The sequence below is a fragment of the Rhagoletis pomonella genome, unplaced genomic scaffold (genome assembly GCF_013731165.1).
Source record: "Rhagoletis pomonella isolate Grant_MI unplaced genomic scaffold, Rhpom_1.0 Rhpom_scaffold_00005, whole genome shotgun sequence".
Classification (NCBI taxonomy): domain Eukaryota; kingdom Metazoa; phylum Arthropoda; class Insecta; order Diptera; family Tephritidae; genus Rhagoletis; species Rhagoletis pomonella.
Window position 1 is genome coordinate 76,195,634 of NW_023458559.1, and position 23,321 is coordinate 76,218,954.

The 23,321-nt window shown below is 36.7% G+C and overlaps 1 protein-coding gene across 3 annotated transcripts in view; it reads right to left on the reverse strand.

Moving 5' to 3' along the window:
• Positions 1 to 23,321, reverse strand: part of LOC118739609 — a 176,787-nt gene that overhangs the window by 37,821 nt on the left and 115,645 nt on the right. For all 3 annotated transcript variants that reach the window (XM_036471038.1, XM_036471036.1, XM_036471037.1), the window contains one exon: positions 7,499 to 7,722. In XM_036471038.1, coding sequence (XP_036326931.1) covers positions 7,499 to 7,722 — 224 coding nt within the window. The remainder of the gene's footprint in view (positions 1 to 7,498; positions 7,723 to 23,321) is intronic.

The following is a 23,321-nucleotide window of genomic DNA, read 5'->3' on the forward strand; positions in this document are numbered from 1 at the left end:
CTGCGTGGATAGACAGGGACAGTTGCATAAAGGGGTATGAAAAGAGTGAGAGAAAAACATACAAGGACTAAAACAAATTATGAATCAAAAACAAAGACACAGACATTCCCTAACCTAGATAAAGCTTAAAATAAATAAAAAGATAAAGATGAAGATGACCATGAAGATGCTGATGAAAATGACGATGCAAATGAAATTGAAGATTAATATATTTGTTGCTCACCTCACCTCATTGTCGTCTTCTTAAACGTGTTCACTTCGTGTTCGTTTTCGTATTCTGTATGGCCTTCGTGGCCATATTCATATTCGTCTTTGCATTCAACTTCGTGTTCATCGTTTTCGGCGTCGTCTCCTTACTCGTCTTCACCTTCGTCTTCGTGTTTGTTTTCATATTCGTTATGGCCTTCATGGGCATATTAGTATTCGTCTTCGTGTTAATATTCGTTTTTGTTTTCGTCGTCCTTTTCGTCGTCGTCTTCTCCTGCACCTTCGTCTCCGTGTTCGTCTTCATTTTCGTTTTCGTCTTCGTCATCTTATACGTCCCGCCCTCGTCTCCGTGTTCGTATCTGTCTTCATGTTTGTGCTCGAATTCATCTTCGTCTTTTTATTCGTTTTCGTCGTCGTTTTCTTATTTGTCCCCCATCGTCTCCGTGTCTTCGCCTTCGCCTTCACCTTCGTCCTCGTAACTGTATTCGTATTCGTAATCGTCCTCGTATGCATGTTATCTTTCGTATTCGTCTGTGTAATCATCTTCGTGTTTTTTTATTAAAAAAATTAACAAAAATGTTTGATCGTTTAAAAATTTTTAATTTGACGGGTATCATTTGAAACCTGAACATAAATTGTTGGCCATTGATCATTTAAAAAATATATATATGCTCTTTAGCCTTGTTAAAGGGCCATGGGCAATAAATGGGGCCTTAATCCCCGGAAAGCATTACTCTTCTCTAGTGTATCATAAATTCTGAAGAATTCACAAAATATTTATGGCATTGATCTGTGATTTAGATCCATGGTAGTGGCATTAAAAGGGGGTTTCCTCAATAAGGTGTACAATCCTCAAAATCTAGTGATAGTGATCAGATGCCGATTAAAGGACTGGCCGATCGCGTAGAAGCTCTGCCTGCCTATTGTTTATGATTTAGCTTCTTCTTCTTCTTCTCAACAGTCACCATTGCGACGATGTAGTAAGCTGCTCTTGAGTAGTGGATAAAAAGGCAAGTAAGTCTGTAGAAATCTGCTATATGCAGTCAAAAAATCTGAAAATTGGTATAGGCTTCTACCCCACATCGGACGGGCGATTGAAAGTTTAACATATTTGATTGGTGGGCTACAGCGGGAATCCATCCAGTAATAATCCACAGCGAAATGATCCGCATGCTAGAAGGCAACTCTAAGATCCGTCTGGGGCGTCATTTACGGTAATGAAGGGAAGTTATGTTTGCGCAAGAGCACCGCATTACTTGGAAGTGGTACGTACTTAGTGAGCATTCGGATAAGGTCTGCTTCGTCAGATGCATTTTTTCGCTGCTCTCAGTATGCGACAACACTAAAATCGGAATCTTTCGACTCGGCTTATATAGGCACCGCATGGTGGCTCAGCCTCTGGATAAACGAGTCCGAACGCCCTGTTACTGAACGACACATTCCATTGGTCAGTAAATTCCTGCTGCTACTTTATCAACAACTAAATTTTAGTATTTTTACTGTTTATGTACACACAAATAAACTCACGCACTTACAAAACCCAAAATGGAAAACGATTACAATCAGCGTATTTGCGTGTTTAATTTGGGTTAAGTGTGAAAGGTGACAGCCGGTAAGCGACGACCAGAGTGAGCACGAAAAAATTGCAAAGGCTCAATTTGTGGGCTGCTGCAAACAAAAAGGCGCTGTTAGCAGAGGGTTTGCCAAAGCACGCAGCAAAGTTTTAGTTTGATTAGTACATTAGAATATTTGAGTGGATAATTTAATCAAATTAATTACTTAGCGGGCGCGCGCGCGCTACTTTTATGAGCGCAAATTACAAACAGTCAACCGTGGGGGTGGAAGTGCGGCAAGCAATGAGCGGCAATGGAATGTAAATGTGCAAAAAATGGAAAATTTCCTTGTTGCCTGCGGCTCCGCGTGTCACAAAGCAATTTTTATTTTTTTTTGTAGTGCGCATGCAATGGTGCCAGCACGTATGTGGTTATGACTGTTGTTGTTCTGGTATTTTTGGCTCTGCTGTTGCTGCTGCTGCTGCTGCTGATGGTGATGATGGTGGCGGCTTAAATGCGCTGCTGGTAGTGGCAAATAAGAATGTAATGAGCGATGAAGTGTTGGGGAGGCAGTGGCAGTGGCAATTGGTAAGGCGAGCATGCGAAAATTTGGTGATGGCAACTACATATCAACTAGTGTTGTTGCTTTTGACATTGCTGCTGCGTTAGTTGTTTTTATTGTTGTTACCATGGTTGCTGCTTTTTGGCACTAATACCTGCTGGCAATATAGGCACGCAAAATCAAAACCCATACGCGTCTGCTGGTGAGTTTACACTGACAAGAAATTGAAAAGGGACGGTGCCAATGCCCTTTTGCCTTTTTTCTGGACTGTTTTTCTTGTATTTATTATCCTTTATTTTTCAAGTAATATACAATTCATTCTCTAACAATAACTATGTGAATGCAAAATTAAAAGAGAGCTGCCAAAATCAATTAATTATTATGATAAATAACATATTAAAACAGTGCAGATGTCAAAACGTAAGGGACCGCAAACGATTTATTTCGAAAATATTTGTTTAAAGGTCATATCCTATTTTTTCATTAATTAAATTAAGTATTGCAGTTTGTATATCAATTTAAAGAGGTGAGGAAAGCTCTGTTTTGAAAATATTTTTAAAGGGGGTTGTCACCTGTCAAATTAAATTTAATAAATATATAGATTGAAACATTACAAAATGATGCAAAGTCAAACAAGTTTAAGAAGGCTTTCACTCGAAAATATTTTTACACGTGGTTGCCACCTCTTTAAAATTTACACTAAATTCAGGCAGTTACTTTAACGAAAACAGTTTTGAAGAGGGTGCCACCTGTTTAAAAAATCAAATTCAAGTTAACATTTGGAAAATGGAAAATCTTTCGCCATTACCGAAAAGATACATGAAATATACCAATGATATACTGATATGAAACAAAGAGTGTTGGTTTTTTTATTCAGACAAATTTTTTAAAAGAATGGCATGCTATTAAAATAGCAAAACAATATATATGCAAGTTTTTTTTTTTAATACTACAATGACCAACTCAATTGACACATTGACCACATTCTGGAAACTCGCGACAAAAACCCCCTTTGGTTAGTAAAATGTATTATTTTCGGTAACTTAATTTATTTTCTTTTTTGTTACATTTGAAATCGTACGTACTTAATTGAAAAATAATGGAAATTAAATAACAGGAAAATAACCAAGAAAAAGGAGTGGACAAATATTGTTCCTATTCAAGTGTATGGAAGTGTATAAGCACGGTGACCATACGTCATGTATTATACGGGACAGTTCTCTTTTTTGACCCATTGTCCTGGTAATTTATTTATTTTATACGAGACGCCAAATGTTCTGTATTTCTTTTAATGTCCTGTATTTGTCCCGTATTCGGTGTTTCGACACCTTAACAGCTCATTAAAATGGCATGCCTATGAACGAGTGTTAAGTGATGTTGGTATATGATCGTAATTTTCTCCATAAACAGTTATTATTTTCTAATCTGAATGCCTGTGATTCGAATCGAGGAATACATACAGTGATGACGACTTTGGCTTTGTGCGAAGAACTATAAAAAGTAATTCTGCAATGTTTCACCAAAATTTCAAACTTTTTAATTAGAATCTTTTGGTTTTCAGTTTTGTAACTGATTAAAATTGAGTATAATAAAGTGCGCGTGGAAAGTGCTGCTCATTTGCTTCTCTTTCGAAAAAAAGGTCGAATATACTTACTTTGTATGAAAAAATGCGTAACAACGTCAACAAAAAAAAAAAATAAATGCCAAAAATTAATGGTAAGCCTTGGCAACTTAAAATTGCACTTTGTTATGTTAAAATTTGACGATTTTTTTTTAAACAAATTTTGCGGGGTAAAAATCTCGAGAAACCTATCCTACAAATTTGTGATGCTACTAAAACGATACTGTTTCAAGGCTTATACATCTAGGATCATAAAAGAAGGATTTAAGATCTGTAAGCTGTTGTGAAAAAAAAATTGCTAAATAATTTTTTGTCCAGTATTCGGCTCTAATAAAGATGGTCACCCTATACATACGGCACACCATCATCCGGCATCGCATGGCGTATGAGTGACGTTTTATTTAGTGCTTGTGTAAATAAATGCGGTCGTCTAGCAAATTTGTGGCGCTTGGAATTTTCGTGGCAGTTTATTTTGCAAACTGATGGATTTCGTTAGTTGTTTTGGCATATTTCAAGTTTTATCCGGCATACTGCTTTTTTGTGTGATAACCCGGTAAGCCCAGGAGAAGCTTCCGATTTAGAGATGGGGGACTGCGAAAACGCCTTGAGTTACCAGTTGGATCAGCATTGCCTTGTTTGGGCGAGTGCCTGCGTTTGCATACCGATGAGCCTCACTCAGATATTAGGGTTTTTAACAGTACATTTAGCATGTTCCTACTCTCTTTTTGTTCTATTCACCTTTCCCGTTCCGGATAAGAGAGGAAATTGTTGGATGCTTAACTTTTATATTTAAAAGTTAAAGTTTTATAAATATGTGCATATAGCTACACAATTTCTGCCTTCTTTTGGCTTTCCTATCAATAGTGCTGACATAACCTCTCCTGCATATTACAAGAAAAAATCTATGTCTTTCAAATGGTTAATTTATAACAATTTATCATATTTGTTTTTTTTACTTTATCTTTCTATGTCCTCTAATTTGGTGCATAAATTACCCGATCCGTTGGGATAGCAATAATAATAGCAAAAGCATAAGTGATTTTCCACAACTAGTATATATGCATATACATATGCATATTTATAAGAGTAAGTATGCACAAACTAATGCCATTTATATACATTCACTCTCCGCCACATGTACAGAGAGCATGTGCATATTTTTCCCAACGCCTGCATGCTGGGCTGGTTGTTTGTTGTTGGCCAAGTGCGCACAGCATTCCGGCTGCATTATTGAGTTAGCAAAAACTTCCAAAAAAAAAACAAGAAAAAAAGTTGACTCTCAAAACTCTCAGCTGACTTTTTAACTCAACTTAATAAAACTTCGCATTCATATCTCAGATTACAGCCATGTATGTAAGTACATGTGCATGTTTGTATGAGTCATACATACCTGCCAAAATGTGCACACATATGTTCAGTAGATATGGTCGCGTTTGGCGAGTCTCGCGAGTACCGCGTACGTGTAAATGCCTACGTGCTGGTTATTCAGATGGCGTGCTTACCACATCACACCCACCAAAAATGGTAAACCTCCATTGAATACGTAATTCGTTGTCGGGAAGTCAAGTAATTTTGCTTCCTTTGCATTTATTTTATTTTTTTTGATTTTTGACTTTGGGAGAGTTATTGCATCGCGAATGTGCTGATATGCTTTTTGAGATAATAAAAATGTTTTCAGTCACTTAGAGAAATTTTGGATCCTCATAGAATTTGCTTAATTATTTTAAGCACTCCCGCGGGATGTTGAGTTCTAGAACTGTATTTACTGCATCTAACATCCGTAGTCGTTGATGGCAAATAAGTATTTTTTTTTTATTACTTGCAAAAAAGTGTAAGTGAAGTTTACGGTATATAAACCAAAAAAATATATAAAAAATAAGTGAACAAGTTACACCGATTTGTCCTTATATTTCGCCTTTTGGAATATAATTTCATCATGAGCCAAGCTCCCAGACGACACGCAAAGTGGTGGATGGCCGTGCCTGAGGTTGAGAGTTCACTCAGAAGAACAGCAAGGGCAGCACTCCTTCGCAGCTTCAAAGCATTCAAGAAGGAAACCGTGCGATTGATAAGATGCCTTTCTGAGAGCCCTACACACTGAAAGCGCTAGAACATCTAATAAATTTAAATTTATTTATTTATTTTTTTTCAAACAATACTCTTTCTCGCTTGACACCCGTATCAAAATATTTCATTTCAGGTTTTAATTAAATTGATTTGAATTTCAGCTGGCAACTCACTTATAAAATATTTTCGCTAACACCGTTTCAAAATATTTCAACTCAGTTGTTAATTAAATTGATTTGGAATTTCTAAACAGGCGGCAACTCACTTCTAAAGTAGTTTCGCTTGACAAACCTATCAAGATATTTCATTTCAGTTGTTACTTAAATTAAATTTGAATTTCTAAACAGGTAGCAACTCACTTCTTAAATATTTTCAAAATACATTTTCTTAAACTTCTCTCTTTTGATGTTCAAATAAAATATTTTATTTAACTTGTTATTTAAATTTATTTGACATTTTTTGAGCAGATGGCAACTTCTTAAAAAATAATTTCGAAAGGTAGCTTTTTTACAATCTCTTCGTTGGTTACCCATATTAAAATATTTCATTTAACTCGTTAACTAAATTATTTTTAATTTCTTAACAGGTGACAGCCCCCTTTAAAAATATATTTGAAATAAAGCTTGCTAAAACCTCTATCGTTTTATACCCACACTCAAATTTTTTATTTAAATTGATATTAACTTTTTGGACAGCTGGCAATCTTCTAAAACAATATGTTTGTAATAAATCGTTTTTGACTCCCTTTAAAAATTATTTGAAATAAGGCTTGCCGAAAACTCTTACGTTTTATACCCACATTAAAATTTTTCATGCAACTTGTTATTTAAATTGATTTTAGCTCATTGAACAGGTGGCAACCCTCTAAAATAATGTGTTTGAAATAAATTTACTTTTGAGTCTATTTTGTTTCTTACTAAGCCTATGCGTTTATTGAATTTAAATATTTTAAAGCTGGCAATCCCCTTAAAATATTTTCGAAATAAATATTTTTGGAACACATTTCTTTTGACACCATATTTTTGTAATATTTTATTTAACTTACTAATTGATTTTAACTTTAGAAAAACTCTGCAAAAATTTGTTAATCCGGGTTATAACCAATCTGGGTGCCAAATTTCAAACGAAATATTTGTACATATGTATCCAGACGTTTTAGCTTCCAGGAGCAGCAAACATACCTACACACTCGCTCACTCACAACGTTTCACATTTACACACATACATACTTATAATAGTAGTAGGATTTCCCAAAAGTGGTTCAAGTTACTAAATTATTTTGCAACACTGTGATTTTCTTTGCTAAGTATTAGAAAGTTTATAATAAACACTTTTCGCTGCCTTTTCCGTGTAGCGACCAATTCATTTTCCACGAAAGAGCAGCCATTAATTTTCTCCATCAGCACTCACTTGTTTAAAAGGAAGTACTTAAATACATATTTACACATGTATGCGTAGTTATGCTAAGCCAATGTTAGTTGAACTTACCTTCGGTGTGGCCACCGCATGCGCTCCATCATACACGTACAGATGATCATTGCAGTCCAGTTGCAACATATCGAAGCGCAACATGAAACGTTGCAATATCGAATGCGTTTGAAATGTGATGATGCAGTCCAGATTGCGTTCATTTTGCGACCAAAGTACAGCGCCATCGATTTTACGATAAAGCTGCTGTAGGAAGTGATTCTTGCACAGAGCTTGCATGTAATCTGGAAAATAAGAGTCAGAAAACGTGGTGGAATAAGTATAACAGTTGGAATAATATTTAAGAAGGCGATGCTGTGTGAAAGTTTAACTTGCGCCACATACATACATATATTTATGTAAAGAGCGAGTAAAATGCGCGTAAATCGTTAGCAAAGATGCTAATACTAAACTGAAGTGAGTGGTTCTTACTCCGACGCGTGTGTGCGTGTGTTTGTGTATGAGTGGTGGTGGTGGTGGTGTTAGTAAACCGCAACGCTAACTGGCAGCCAACTCCATCGTACCAGCGCTTACCGAAAACGAATAGTCAAAAATCACTGCTTAATGCTTGCAAATGGCCAAAAAGTGGTTGGCTGCGCATTTCGCAGTGCAGTTGATTTCATGGTCTTAGCGCTCTGTGGCTGTGGACATAGTCGAGTGCATTAGAAATTTAATGGCAAATAAAAAATTCATTTGCGCTGCGTTAGCGTGAAACCAACACGCGAACGAATACATAAAAAAGTTAGCTTACACTTGCATTCGTGTGTTTGAGGATAAAAATAAGTAGAATTTCGGAAGTGATTTTCTTCAAGAAATTTTGCAGCAGCAGGCAACTCCTTGTCGTTCTTCATGTAGCTGATATTAAATTCAGAGAGTTGTATGTGTGTGTGTGCGTCGTCGATTCCTTTATCACGCGATAGTGCATTTGCTATAGTCCAAAGCAAAAAAAAAAAAACACTGCGAACATAGGCTGATATAGTGGGACCGTTGGAATATATTCAGCAGATTCGAGTTAGTTGCCATTGCGCATATCTGAAAGCGCGTTCCAAGAACTACTAAATCAACCTGATTTTCTGAGAAAATCGTAGTGACGGGTAGCTCATTTAGGACAATTTAGACCATTAGAAAATCTCCCGACTGAGCTCGGTTTCCGCCAGTTATCTTTTCTTTGTGAATTGCTGAAAATTCCGGTTCTCTGAATAGCCGCAGTCAGCTAAATAATAGCAGCAGTTTTAATTGAAAATTGGGAGTTCTGATTTTTTAGTGCATGGCAGTGAATAAGAAAGTACTCAACACTTTCCACCTTCACTTCCTCCTACTTCTTAGTCTAGATAAAAACCATTTTCTTTTAATTTCAATTAAGTAATAAAAGTTAATAAAATATACTAATATTCCAATTCAAGAATATTCTTATTCTGTCATCAAATTATAACTTAAGAAAGTTTTACTACATGGCAGTTGAGAAGTATGTAGACGTCCAAAAATTTCATAAATTTAATGAAGGAAATTCTTGCACATGCAGCAGTACATAGCATGCATTTAGGGGCCTGGTGTTAGCAGTCGCGCTTCAACACATAATGTACAACGCTTCTGTAATAATCTGCTGTAAGACTTCATAGAACTGGATTTGTAGAATGGAAGAACGAGCAAGTATATCAGTATGCATAACTTCTCGAGTAACCTTTCACCGATTCTATATGACCTCAAGTATAACAGCAAGGCCCTAGGGAATCTTTTTGACATCGAGAAACAAGCTTCAGTACATCGTCTCTAATACGGTTGGAGTAGACTTTTTCTCTGAATTCCTTTGAGTAAGACGATTCATCTATCCGCCTAGCCAGGTAGAACTATTTGAATCACGAGGGTCGCTACTCTCTTGAACAACAGGGCGGCTATTACGACAGAGCTCGTTAGCACAGAGTTCACTAAAAGTTCGAAGTAAATTTAGTTTGGGTAACAAAGCTGATGATTAGTGAAGTATCTTCACAATAATCAGAGATTAGGTCATGGGTGGTGTGTGGTGTCAGATTGCGATATCGTCGTGTACATTAGGGTGATCCTTAAAAAATAGACATCTAATTTTTAATTGGGGCACCCATTTATTTTGTTCTACGTGCAAAATAAAGACATGCAAAAATTAAAAAAGTAAAAAAAAAATTAGGATCGCAGCCAGGGCTTGATTTTGTTTGTTTTTAAATCGGAAAAATTCGAAAAAATGTGACATATTATTGAAACTTATTAGCACAAGCTCATAAACCCGCTGAGTCAAGGTCAAAATTTAGTCGATGTTCATATTTTTAAGGACCACCCTAGTATACATACATCACAAGAAGAATACATGACCTATTAAAAATTCCAAATCTGAGGAATACCATACTAGGACCATTTCGGTACACATCTGTCTGATAGAAGTCTCCACAACATACCCAATTTTACCAACCATGCTGGGTGGGCGTCAAGCTTTTCCCTATTTATTCCACCCTAACCTAACCAGTAGTCAGATGTATTCTTTTATGGACAAGTGCGTTTAAATAACTGTCGTAGTATGTGCGTACTATGTATGTATTTATGCACTTTTCGCACTAACTACCTTCCTTATAACCAGCATAATTATTAATTCTTCTTTACTTCCAAAAAAGCGTAGTTAAAACTGTTTGCCTGTGCTTGGCAAGCAATCACACAAGCGGTTGTTTTGCGTGAGCGGAAGTGCAGCAGACAGGTAAATGAGTTGAACGTTGCCTAACAGTGAGTAAGAAGCGAACCGTACTGCAAATGGCGTTTGTTAATTTCTAAATTTTGTGAAAATTCAGCTCTTGTCGCAACATTTCGAATGCAATGAACAAATTTTCAGAACATTTTGCTGCAAATGCTTGCTTAATGATTGCAATGCTGCCGTAAATGAGACAGATGAGTGGAGTGTGTGTGGAATAGAGTTGAAAGTATGTAGGTGGGTTGTTATGCGCACCTGGTGGTTTAAAAATTTTCCATGGGTAGTAAAAGTAGAAATTTCGACTTTTCATTGCACATTTCACTGCAATGGTTAATTTTGATGTTGATAAGAGCGGAAAATTTCCAGAAAATTTCTGAAGGGAAGCATATTCTTTGATTCACCTTTTTGGTTCTTGCGGTTGTTGCCGAGAGGGTGGGGGATGTATGGTGTATTTTCGAACGAATTTCCGGCATCCCTTGTCAAATTTTATTTGGAGACAAAATGGTTTCAACGTTGCACCATATTTAGTGTAAAATGACGCTGAAGATAGCACAACGCCAAAACCGGTTTACCTCCAAACGAAATTTGTTAAAGATGACAGAAATGCGTTTTAAAATATATCATATCCTTTGATATTTTTTTGGATCACCTTTCAAGAGATCAACTTCCTTTAACTCTTGGTATATGGATGCTGTCAATTGGACAGCATACACCAAAACATCGAAAAGAGTCTATATAACGTGGATTTCCCCGATCTTAAAAAGATTCTTTCGCTAAAACAACAGTCCTTTCCCGGAAAAAGTTCTATCATCGAAAACCAACTGTCTTGAAGATGAGATTATACCATTTGCTGAAGCATCCTGACTATAAAAATATAGTCTATCATCGGGAATCAATAAATACCCTATTCAACTCACACCTATCGCAGACAAAGAGTCTGAGTTGCTTCATGAGGCTCGCGATACTTTGACACAACTCCATTCAGGATATTGTAGCAGGTTAAACTGTTCAATTCAATTTCAATAAGATGTCCCGACGACACTAACCACCTGTTTATATGCCCACTTACTTCAGCTCTTCCAACATCCCTCTAGCCTTTACCTGAGCTTGACGTTAGGTGGGAATGAAGAAACATTTGTCGCGATTCACTGATTTAGACAGCCGCCAACAAAAAAAAATAGTCAAAGATTTTCGCTATGCTTTCCTTTTATTTTTTAGAAAATTTTCTGCAGTGGAACATTTTTTAGTATTCTGATATAAAATTAATACAAATGTTTTAGTTGCGTTTTCAATAAAATATTTAGAATTTTTAGATTCGGGCAAATAAATGAATTACATACATATGTAGGTGAAAACCTGGTTTTTTTGATTGTAAAAATCCGGTTTACTCGGTATTCTAAAAACCCAAATTAAAAAAAAAAAACCGCTTAAAAATATTCAAAAAACAACCGGTTGAAGCCGGTTCGGAAAAAGCGAGTCAATCAGCCTAGTCCAAAATCGGTACTAAAGGATATTGTGATAACCGCCGAAGAGCCTAGGATAAACGAATGCCCTGAGGTTTACAACAAACATAAGCTGGGTGTTTAAGTCTTATTGCTACAATAAAGGCCACTTCTAGAGCAATTAGAAAAAATGTGCAGTGTTGCCGTTGTGCGACTAAAGGGGCAATTCGACCCTTTTTAAGCACCAATACCCTTTGACCCGACTTTTTGAAAATTTTGAATTTTTACCCTTTTTCAAAATTATGTGCGACTTTGGCCCCTTCTCAGAGATTTTTTAAGGAAATGTTAACATGCATGACTTAAAACTTTTAAAGGAAATGCTAATCGATTTTTGTGTATGTTTGCAAATCTGTTTTGTGCAAAGCTCGTCCCGCTATTTTACTTTATAATACATTCAAATTTGATTTTGACTTTGGTTCTCAGATTTATTATTTTACTAGTAAAGAAAAGCAAAAATAATATGGTGACCCTTTTTTTTCGTCATTTATCCCTTTTTTGCGACTTTCTGAAAATTTTCAACGGAAACAGTGCCATTGTGTGGGTGAAGAAAAGGACCTTGCTTATTTGTAAACAAAACTGCGATTCTTTGTAACTATGCTCTTCAGACTTCCGAGCGCTGAAAAATCTTCTGTAGAGACCACGAAGATATATTTTTAGAATAACAAACTCGATTAGCTAAGATGGATCTCCAGTAGAACTTCTACTGCCACAGCTGCAATCTCGGAGATATGAAGGAAACGATTCTCCATCACCCCTGCGAATGTTTAGCTCTAGACATAGCACTCAGATACTAATTTACGCGAAGTCAATGATTAAACGGAAGACGAAATGTATCTCCTGTTGGCAAATAAAAAAGGAACCAGAGCATACGCGGCTAGGCAGCCACGCCACTATTGACGGTATATGTAATTTTAAAGTTGTTGAGAACTTCGTAAACTGGAAAGCCAGCATTAACACCAATAACAATGTCCGTAAACAATCACTTTGGCTTTAACCAAACATTGTTTTCCATATGAAGAAAAGTCGGAAAAACAGGGTAAACACTAAAAGAGTTTAAAGCAGAAGAGCAATAAAATTTTCAGAAGCATCTGGAACAGAAAAATCAGGAAAAATTTCATAGCCTGTTTTTCTGATTTTCATTTACTGAAGGTATTTCTTTTCTGTTTTATATAACCAAAGCTCAGTTTATGAAAAATGAGTGAGTAAAGTTTATGGAAAAATGCAAACTTTGTTTTGAGTGACAATGACTTTCTTCGCTGTCTTACGAACATTCTGTTTCATGAAGCATTGATTGCCGGCTGTCAGCTTTATTAATCGCCTTTTATACATCTCCAATTCCTTATCTTCACCCACCAACTTTTTGCACACATCAAAAGAGAGAAAGGATCGAATTTTTCGAATTCTTTTCAAGCAAATAATATGCGTTAAAATAACGTCGGCTAATTTTGCACAGCTTCCCGAATTTAAGCGCATCATTTAACTTTTGTCACTTCCCAAATACCAAAAGTGAAATTAATAATCGAAAAACCTGCAAAAAGTGAAAAAGAAATCTTGAGCGAAAAGTCAAACAAAGAAGATGAATTGATTGAGTGCTCGAGGACAAAGCTGGAGTGTTTTCAGTAAATGATTTGAGAGGGCGAGAGGAGACGAGAAGACGAGAAGACGAGGAGAAGAGGTAGAGCATTAGTGAGTGTGAGTCACAGCGCAAGAAATTCGAAGTGCTCTGCCAAGATAACGGGTGTTAACCATAGCTAATTTCTCATAACGGCCATTGAGTGAATGAATGAGCTACTGTGAGTGAGTGAGGTGGGTTCAAAACTTTGCTAAGTATAAAATTTGTTCGGTTTGCCGATGGCAAAGAATGACGAGAAAATCTTGTTCAACTTTTTAAATATGATTTCTGTCAACGCAGACATTTAAAGTGATATTTGTAAAAGGAAAAGGGAGTTTGCAGAGTTGGCAAAGAAAGTTTTAAGTAAATTGAAGAGGCGCGCAACAGTGCCAAAGACAGAGACACCAGAGATCGCTGGGGAAAATGAACTAAATTGCTGGAAAGCAAATACTTTCGTAGCAGCAGCAAAAGTTTGCCAACTTCCGATTTTTCAATTGTTGGCATTTAATATGTCACTGTGGCGTATTAAATGAAAAGCAGAGAAGCGGACAGACAGACAGACAGATAAATGCATACACACAATCTGTCTGCGATATCAGATTTGCTTAGCTGTACGCAAATAAATGTCAAACCGCTGTTGCGTATTGCGTTCCCAAGTTAGTTGCATTGCTTGGATGGCTGCAAAAAGTTTTTGAAAAAATTAAAATTAGCATTTTTTTCTTGCGTTACTCAACGTAGTATTTTTAGGAATACTGGCGAGCTCGCTAGAACTTAGCTAGACCCGTGGGTATCATTATGAATGTCATTTGAACAATTAACGCCATGATGGCTGCTTAAATGCTTGCGGGTTATCGTGCATTTACGACAGCTGCGCGTACTAATGCAGAAGTAGTGGAAAAGGTGAAAGTTTTTAAAGAAAGTACGATTTAGGCAGTAAGTAATTTCGAAATAATTTTACCTGTGCTGCTGGTAAATAATTTACCAAAAGGGTAGTGGTTTTTTGGGGTGATTTTATCTGAGAGATTTCTGTTGCGGGGGATTTTTGTGCGGGTGATTTTAATCCGGAGAAATAAGTTCGACCAGCACGGCAGAAAGAGAGAGAGCTTCGATGGTATGCACCGCTGTAGGTGCGGCTGCAAGCCGGTTAAGAAAGAAACTGCCCCGTGTCAGCAATGCGTTGTGCGCTGAGTTTGGGTCCGCCACGTAAAAACTGGCTGAAATGAATGAAAAATAAGAACAAAGCATCGGATGAAACATACCCAAACCCCACTGTCCACCTTTTGATAACGACCACGCCAAACGTTTAAAGACTACGATTTGAGACCATACACCTGGAATGTCCGAACCCTCAATGAGGAAGGTGCCTCTGCCCGGCTGGTTGATGTCATCGTAAGGGAAAAAGCTGACATCACCGCCATCCAAGAAATGCGTTGGACGGGGAAAGGCAAAAGATGTCTGATTCCTTGCCACATACACTACAGCTGCCATGTAAATGAGCGAAAATTTGGCGTCGCCGCGTACTGTCCTTCACCCCAGGGGACGCAGCAATGCGAAATTCTTCAACATCTCACTCGTCTGCGCCCATGCCCCGATGGAAGGGAAGGACGAGGCGTCCGAGGATCTCTTCTATGAGCGCTGGGAACGTGCATACGAGCGCTGCCCCGTCACGATATCAAAATCGTGCTTGGCGACTTCAATACCCAGGTTCAATACCCAGGTTCTTTCAACAACTTTTTGCATACATTGGTCGAATATCATAAAAAATTTGTACATTTATTAAGCGCCACAATTTCAACAACATTTAAATAGAGCGCATCCTTCTAAATGAAATTTACATATTCTGTTGATTTGCTCGTATTGTATTTCAATTAAGTAGAATATGTATATTTCACGGAAACATAATTAGGCATTATTATGTAATAACGTGAAAACGCTGGCAAATTTTCCTGTAAATTTTTCCATTGCTCTTATGGTAACCAAAGTAATGTAAAAAGTTGAGCTACGAGTATGTCTGTAACGCGCGCGAAAGTAGGTTACAAAAGTATTAGAATATGTTGCAACCAGGAAATAGCAGCCCAAAACTATGCAAACAAAAGCCTTTTAGCTGCTTATGTCCAAAGCTACGTAGATGTCTTAAACATACTCGTATATATACATACGTTCATTCATTTTATTTAATTAGTGCGGCGAGTAATTTAGGAGGATATCACGTATTTTATTACAATCCAATAAATCTCTACATTCGCTGCAGTTTTATGTATTTGCAATATTAAAAGGCATATTTGTGGCGCAAAAATTTTGCCGAGAACGCTAACTCGAATTTCAAAAAAAAAATAAAAAATGATGGCCATAGAATAATATTCGAAATCATAAAATCATAGCTTATATCGCTTGTACTATAAAATAAATCAGTGATTTTATGCGAGAGTGATTTGATTGAGATATAATTTTGTACGTCAATAGTTACATTATTATATATAAACATATTCATATTTGTAAAAACTAAAATATGCTGAAACATTTGTAAGTATCTGCTTCATAGTCAAAGTTAAATGAGTATGCATGCCAACGGGGGTTTTCGTTTTAAGTCCAACGTGATATTAAAAATATTTATTGAACAATAGTGTACGTATTATAATAATTTATGGTAAAACTGTTCAAAAATATTAAAATGAGGAAGAGCCCATATTGAAGCGACACGACAGCTGAAGCCTACTAAAGTTTTCAAGCCTAATAGTCTAGTTAGTCTAGACCTAACTTAACTTACGTATGAAATCGTCAATGATTACTCAACACCTCAACTTAGCCAGAAGCGAAAATATTTTGTTTTTTGTATTTGAACAAAAATATATTGCGCTTACCAATATATTAGGTTACGTTACGTAAATTAAGTCTAGACTAACTGAGCCTTAAGTAGTTTAAAAAAAAAGTGGAAAATATGGTCAAAATAAATTTCGGAGCGAAATTCAATGCTAACACATGTAAAGTAAAATTTCATGAAAATATTTTCGTAGAAGATTTTGACCCATCAGCTTCCGTCTACAAGGGTCAAAATCACCCTTACTTCAGGAACCCTCTCAACAAACTTGGAAGGTCGTAAGAGCATTAAAATGTAAAAAGTAGAGAATTATCCTTCGGAAAGTTTTACTAGGGTTATTCTCAGACAAAAACTTAATGTCACGTAAAAGTCTCTAACAATTCAATTAAAAAATCTATGCCAAGAAGGAATAACAACAAGACCCGGTTTTAACAAATATTTTGTACATGGAGAAAATTTCAAGTTTTTTTCGCTGCTTTAGAAAAAAATATTCAGAAACGCCATGGCAGGTAGCAAGCAACTAATCGAGCAGACTTGGAATCGTGTGTGCTTATGTGATTTTACTTGAGCGCAATATTTTTAATTTAAACTCAACGCCAAAGGTGTGCATCAGATTAACTACTAGCTTGTCTGCCTTCATGGTGTATGAGTTATCTATCAATATCAACCGTTAGTTCGGTTCGGAGATATGTAGAAACTTAACCTGTCTGCTAATTAACTTTGTTACGCTCCAAAAGAAAAAAAATCGTTGTTTACTAAAATGTTTAGTTTTATTAGTAGTGAAGTTCTATTTACTGGGGTAGAAATTGAGTTAGTAGAATTTAGTAGGCTAAGGAGATACTCGGGATCTAGAAGGATGATTAGTACTCAAAAATATCTTTGCAACAATAAATCTCACTTTGAAACCGAGTTATAATTAACAAATTTATTAAGAAATTGGGCTGGGTCGACCTCTGATGGACTTTGTCCTTCTCCTCCTCAATCGGAGAGTAATTCGATCGAAGATGGGTGAAGCTCATTATCACCAGATACTCTATCCATTCTCTCGGAAACTAATGCAATAGCGTATGTCAGTCATCTGGCTCTAACCTCAATTGTTAAATACCCACAATTGAGGGACGAACTGCTGCAGAACACCTTGAATATCAAGGGAACCTGATTGAAAGAATGCGGACTAAATACCAACCAGGAAAATATATTCGGGGTTCTCTTTTCAAGTGTCGTAGCACTGTCGCTCTCAAATGAGGCCATTCGCGCACACAAAACCCTTGAAAAAACTCCCAAACTTTCTGCCCGTATACCGTTTCAGGAAGCTTTGGGCCAGCTTAAATGTTGTAAGAAAATGGAAAGATACCAGATTCGGTCACAAAAATACATTTAGATACATTTAGGTCCCTAGACTACACAACACCACGTCTTGGGCTCGAGGACAAGTTCTTTACACGTATTCCTTCGGGGATGGATTGTCAGGATGATACAGTCTCGGGCCCCCCAAGATAACTCTACAACAGTCTACATGGATGGCTCCAAACTAAATTAAGAGTAGGGAGCAGGATACACTCGAAGAACCCCTCATTAGATCTCTGTTTTAATTTGTCAGACCAATTCAGTGCCATCTTTGCAGAGTTCGCGGCCATAAAAGTGCAACAGTATCGAATTTTCTCTTCACCAGCCTTCAGTAACTATATACTCCAATGGAATACAGAGAAACCACATCAAAAATTGCGGTAAAATGTAGAAAAGTGACATCAAATGGTTCACTTATACTTATATCACGATCTACTTGAAAAACATGGCTTCAAACACACTTTGTCGAGAAAGCAAATAGATAAGAGACAGTCAAAAGAAGACACCTGTTAAACAATTCGAAAAATCATGCCCTGCTTCGGCAAGAAAAGATCCGATACACTCATTCGTTTAGAATGGCCTTTACATAGGTAAGTGACCGGAATGTTAACAAGTCATCGCTTTATGGAAAGGCAACATATGCCTGCCGGCCAATGACTAGTGCCAATGCTGCCTATGACAAGTAGAAATTCAGAGTGTGGAACATCCATGTTCCACACAGCAAAGCTTCGTAGGTCCTAGTGACGCCTGCACATTTGGTTTCTTAATATAATCGACATTCCAAGGGACTAAAAACAATTATGCGCATCTAATAAAATTATTAATTGCTTTTAATTTTGTGGTAGTAATTTAATCAGGCATCTATGTTAAACGATTTTAATTTTTCCGTCCTCCTTGCAAATTGTTGCCGCCAGCTGTATTTATCAATTAAGTGAGTTGTTGTTAGAAAATTTCAAACGCTCGTACTTCGCTCATGCGGAAAATGGTGGCTAAGCCCGTAAGCGTTTAATTTAAAAACACTCAATCAGCATGTATGGGTTGCAAGTGTGCGTGCATAAATATATAGGTATGTATTTACTTATATGCAGAGACTTTGTGTAGGCGTATATCCAATTTTTTGTTTGTGTATTAGTGTTGGCGCGTAGAAGTTGAATAATCGCTCTGGGTTAAAAACTAATAATTAAATGAATAACTTCTGTACCTCTCTACCTACCCTACTCAACTCCTATCACAAGGATAAGGCGTTAAGAAATTCATCGAAGATCATCACAACACAACAAGCAGCCACAAAGAAACCAACACAAAATGCTTTACAGTGACAACATTAATTTAGACGTATAATTTTCTGCTAAGTTTAAGATTTTACTTTATTACGCGTACTTGGTATCCCCACTTCTTCTCTGTCCTTTTCGAGCACTATCTTTTTCTAAAAATTTAATTGAATAGGCATTTACCTTTGTTTTTAGCGCATAGTTTCGAAACTCAATGAATGTAAAATTTGTATTTATAATAAGCAGCCGAATCTTATTCACAGCTTCATTATTTGTTATATTTGTTACTTTACAAATTTCTTGCGGCCATTCAAGCGAATTCAGTTCCTCGTCTTTCATTTGCAAGTTTGTAGTTCCACAGCTGTTAATTCACACGGCTCATTAGCGCAAAATCAAGAAAATTTTCTTTACACCAACCAAAAGCTTACGAGATTTAAGAAAAAAATTCATTCATAATTTTTGTATATTGCTGCTTTTGTAAAATGCAAATCACTATGCTTTTGTGAGACTTCGGTGATAGTTATGCTAAAAAAATTTATTAATATTTCATAGTTGTTATTGCAATATTTTATTCTGCATACCAATGCCAAATTCTGCACGGATATATGTATGAAGGATTTACATATTTCGAAATTGTAAGCACATATAAATATGTAAACAAGTAATTTTTAGCAAAAAAAAAAATCCTAATTAAAAAAAATAATATATTTCATGATCCAATGATCGGATATAAACTAGATTAATATGGGACCTCTGAGACACTACCTTTCCGATGCAAAAAGAATTATCGAAATCGGTTGACGTGGTCCAAAGTTATGCGGTAACATACATTAAAAAAAAAAAAAAAAAAAATAAAAAAAATATTGCCAAGCCAAGCTTATTTGAGCTACCGCCAAAGACAACAAAAAACGAATCATCAACTTCCGATCAGACGAAGCTGTAAGCATGACAGAACTAGCCTTAATCTCGCTCATGCTCGCTTCATCGATGATGCTGGCTGGCGCCAGAGCTGGCGTGACGCAGGTGGACAGTTTTGTCGATATCGTCTCGTTTTTCCGCTGCCTCCATTTAGTCGGAACAAAGGTAGAAAGAAACATGCTCCATTATACCAGCTTCCGCCTTAACCTTATTTTTGGCAGGACCACAGAATAAATTCGACTGCCGCCAACACTTTAGTGCGGACACTGCATTAGAAAGTGGTGAGCAAGTCGACTGTTTTCCTCCTTTCGAGTGCGGCTTTATAATTCTTAAAGTTTCTGCAGTTTTCGAGGGTGCAATCGCCTGCATGTGGTTTCTGTTTTGCCTAGGGCATCATTTGGGCATCAATGCCTAATAAGAAAACTCTTGTTCAATGCAAGCCGATAATCCTGCACCGACTCCGAAAGAAGAGTAATGGGTACAACCTTTCCAGAACAATTTCCCTCGCTTAACGCAGGAGATTTCCATGTGTATAGGTATGTATGATAGCTGCACCTTTCAAAGCCAGCACCTTTGCACTTTTTTACATATTGACTCAATTTTTCTCAATTTAAAATTTAAAATTGTCATATCCTTTATTCTGAAGCATAATTTTTGTGCACAATCAAGCAGCCTTTTGTCGAAAGATTTTACAAAGGAACTAATATCAATTTGTTGTCTGCAACTACTGTTTCAGCTAGTTTATGCAAGTGCACTGCAAACGAGAGTAATAAATAAAAATACAAAAAAAAAATCAGCAGAGAAGAAAATATGTATGTATGTAGGGGCTTGGCGCATTTTATGCATTTCGCTGACAAAACGGAGGCAATACTATGTATGTATATATGTATGTACATAGTTGGGCGTTGCTTAGGTTTTGTTGCCATCTCAGGTTGTCGCGCAAAAGAAGATCAAAGCAAATTGGCAATTACGCGAGAAACACAAAAAATAAATCCTCGAAACATACATATACATACAAGCACACTCGCACAAAGAGAACACCTTACAAGTTGAATGCTACAAACAAAAATGTACACAAATATATATGTACTCGTATATTAGGGTGATCCAAAACAACGCACATTGAAAAAAGTAGAGTTTCGAATTTTAGTGCTCTCACCCTTTAGGATTGTTCCATATCGAAAAATATATCCCCGTTTTTTTATTTCGGAATCAAAAAGGTATTTTCAGTTCGTTCGAAGCGCTCAAAGTTTATTCTACATGGTGAAAATACAATTGTTCGTAGAAATTGTATATAATTCTTGAAAATCAATAGGGCTATCCTGGTGCATATGCTCTTGGATTTGTATATTCACTGAATTTGTAAATTCACAACAATAAAATGCACATGGTTGCCATGGCAGCAAGTGAAAAATTTGCAAATCCAATTCCAACTGCAAATTCAAGACCATTTCCCCAATATTCTGAACAGCCCTAAGATTTTTCGATCAGAAAACTCTGTTTCTCTTTTAATAATAATACTCAATTATTTATTTTACCATTTTTTAATAGTAACAATTTTTTATGGGTCCCCCATTGCATTTTTTGGAGTTTTTAAAGGTCGTATAAAAATAGTACATAGATATTAAAGAATTGTTCACTAAAAACAATTGGTTATTATTATTGGAAGTCTCCTGAAAAGAAACAGAGTTTTTTGATCGTAAAATATTGATTTTCAAGAAATCTATACCATATCTACAAAAAAGTTTTTTACATCGAAAAAATGTACCACTGTTTATTTTGAAATCGAAAAAAAAAAACATTTAGTGGTAGCTCAGAGCGCTTAAAGTTTTCCATGTATTATGTGGGAAAAAATAGTGGGGCATATTGATAGTCGATATAAAATCTACTCTAAATTATGTAGTAGCAGTTTTGTGACATAAGTTTCAATGCAGTATCTGTCAAAAAAGCTGCAACTAACTTTGGAGTCGAAATTATTTCAACTATGAATGTGCCACATTATTTTTTCCCATATAATACATGGAAAACTTTGAAAAAAACAGGGGTATATTTTTCGGTATAAAACAATACTAGAGAGTGAGAGCGTTAAAATTTTGACTTCACTGTTTTTTGGACTACCCTAAGGTATATAAAAATGACTCGCTGCGAAGGAAGTCTGGTTATCAATCGCAGGTATGGAAAGGTGTGTGAAAAAAGCGCGAAACCAGAGTAACAAGTAACTGTAGCTGAGTGAGTAAAAAGTCAGTGAGTCAGCTTAAAAATGAAATTGTGAAGAATACGCGATTGAGCTAAAATGGTTTGTTATGGCGTACGTGGGTATGTATGTATGTATGTTAGTGGAATGATTTCAAATTATATAAGTACAATGGAATAGTTGGAATCAAATAAAGACTGCTGCAAAAGTGATTGTTTTTTATTGAAAATTCATCGGCAGTGAATCAATGCTCACGATGAGTCGGTGTGTAAACTGTGGAATAGTTAAGACTAAAGTCAATGAACATATAAAAAAGATAAGGAGAACAAGTGCATGTAGCAGTACGTTAACCATGTCAGCATGTGACAGTTGTGGGAGTAACCAAAAATATGCATTTGAAGTGATATCGCTAGCCAGAAAGCCTACCACACTTGCAAGGGAGTTATTAGCAGAAGGTCTGTATTTTTACCGTTATCATAAGACCAATTCTATCATAAGACGCCTTCGTTTTGTGACCCGACCTAATAAAACAATATGGGTTTAGCGAACCACGAGCATACTAATATCAACAGTTGTAGGAATAACGGACGCGTTGAGATCCTACCCTACATGAAATTGGAAATCAGGCTGAAAAAGTCCGGATGAGACACAAAGACGGTGTATCATATGTTAACCCATCCTGACAAACAAATGCGATTTGCATCCATAAGGAAATGGCGCAGAATGTGGCTTATATAGAGCTCATCTCTCTTCCCGCCGATGGATCAACGATAGGCTGTGGTGTTTCCTTAACCATGTTTACTTCATGAAACTTGGTGTCGCATCCACCGGCCGATTAAATGTCAACCGCATTCTCCAAACATGAAGTTATGGTCCTGGCCGATGGGTTCCACATCGTAGAACTGCCCATCGCGAGTTCGAGACAGCATGGACAAAGGAAGTGATGCCTTAACTCAATATAGAGGTCCATAGGACCATAATTCCGAATGTAGACCACACAAAAACCCATGGAGTTTCATTTGACTGCCACCTAAACCTCGTTCAACATCACTGGCCGGCCTGCAGTAAACTACGCCACCTCAGTATGTTACCAAGGCATATCCAAAACAGAAGGCAAAACATGATTCTATTTGGCAATTTTTGTTGAGTTATCATAAACCAAACCTATTAGGCAAAAAACTACTGTTGCGCAAAAATAGCAGGCATCTCAGTTAACTGAAGTAGGATATAGTTCTGCATCCGCAAAACTCACGGAGATGCGAGCGATATATGTATGCAAGGGCTAAATGCTCTACACCCTAAAAGGAATAAATACATAACTCCACCTATCCAAAAACGCGATGTTTGTCATAAGGCAAGCACTATTCTCAATAAATTGCGTCAAGCGGAACAGTCCCGGAGATATTCATAGAAAAGCCGCTCCTTCTCCTAGAAGTAATAGCAACTCCTAGGGCAGGGCGACTTAGAAACCT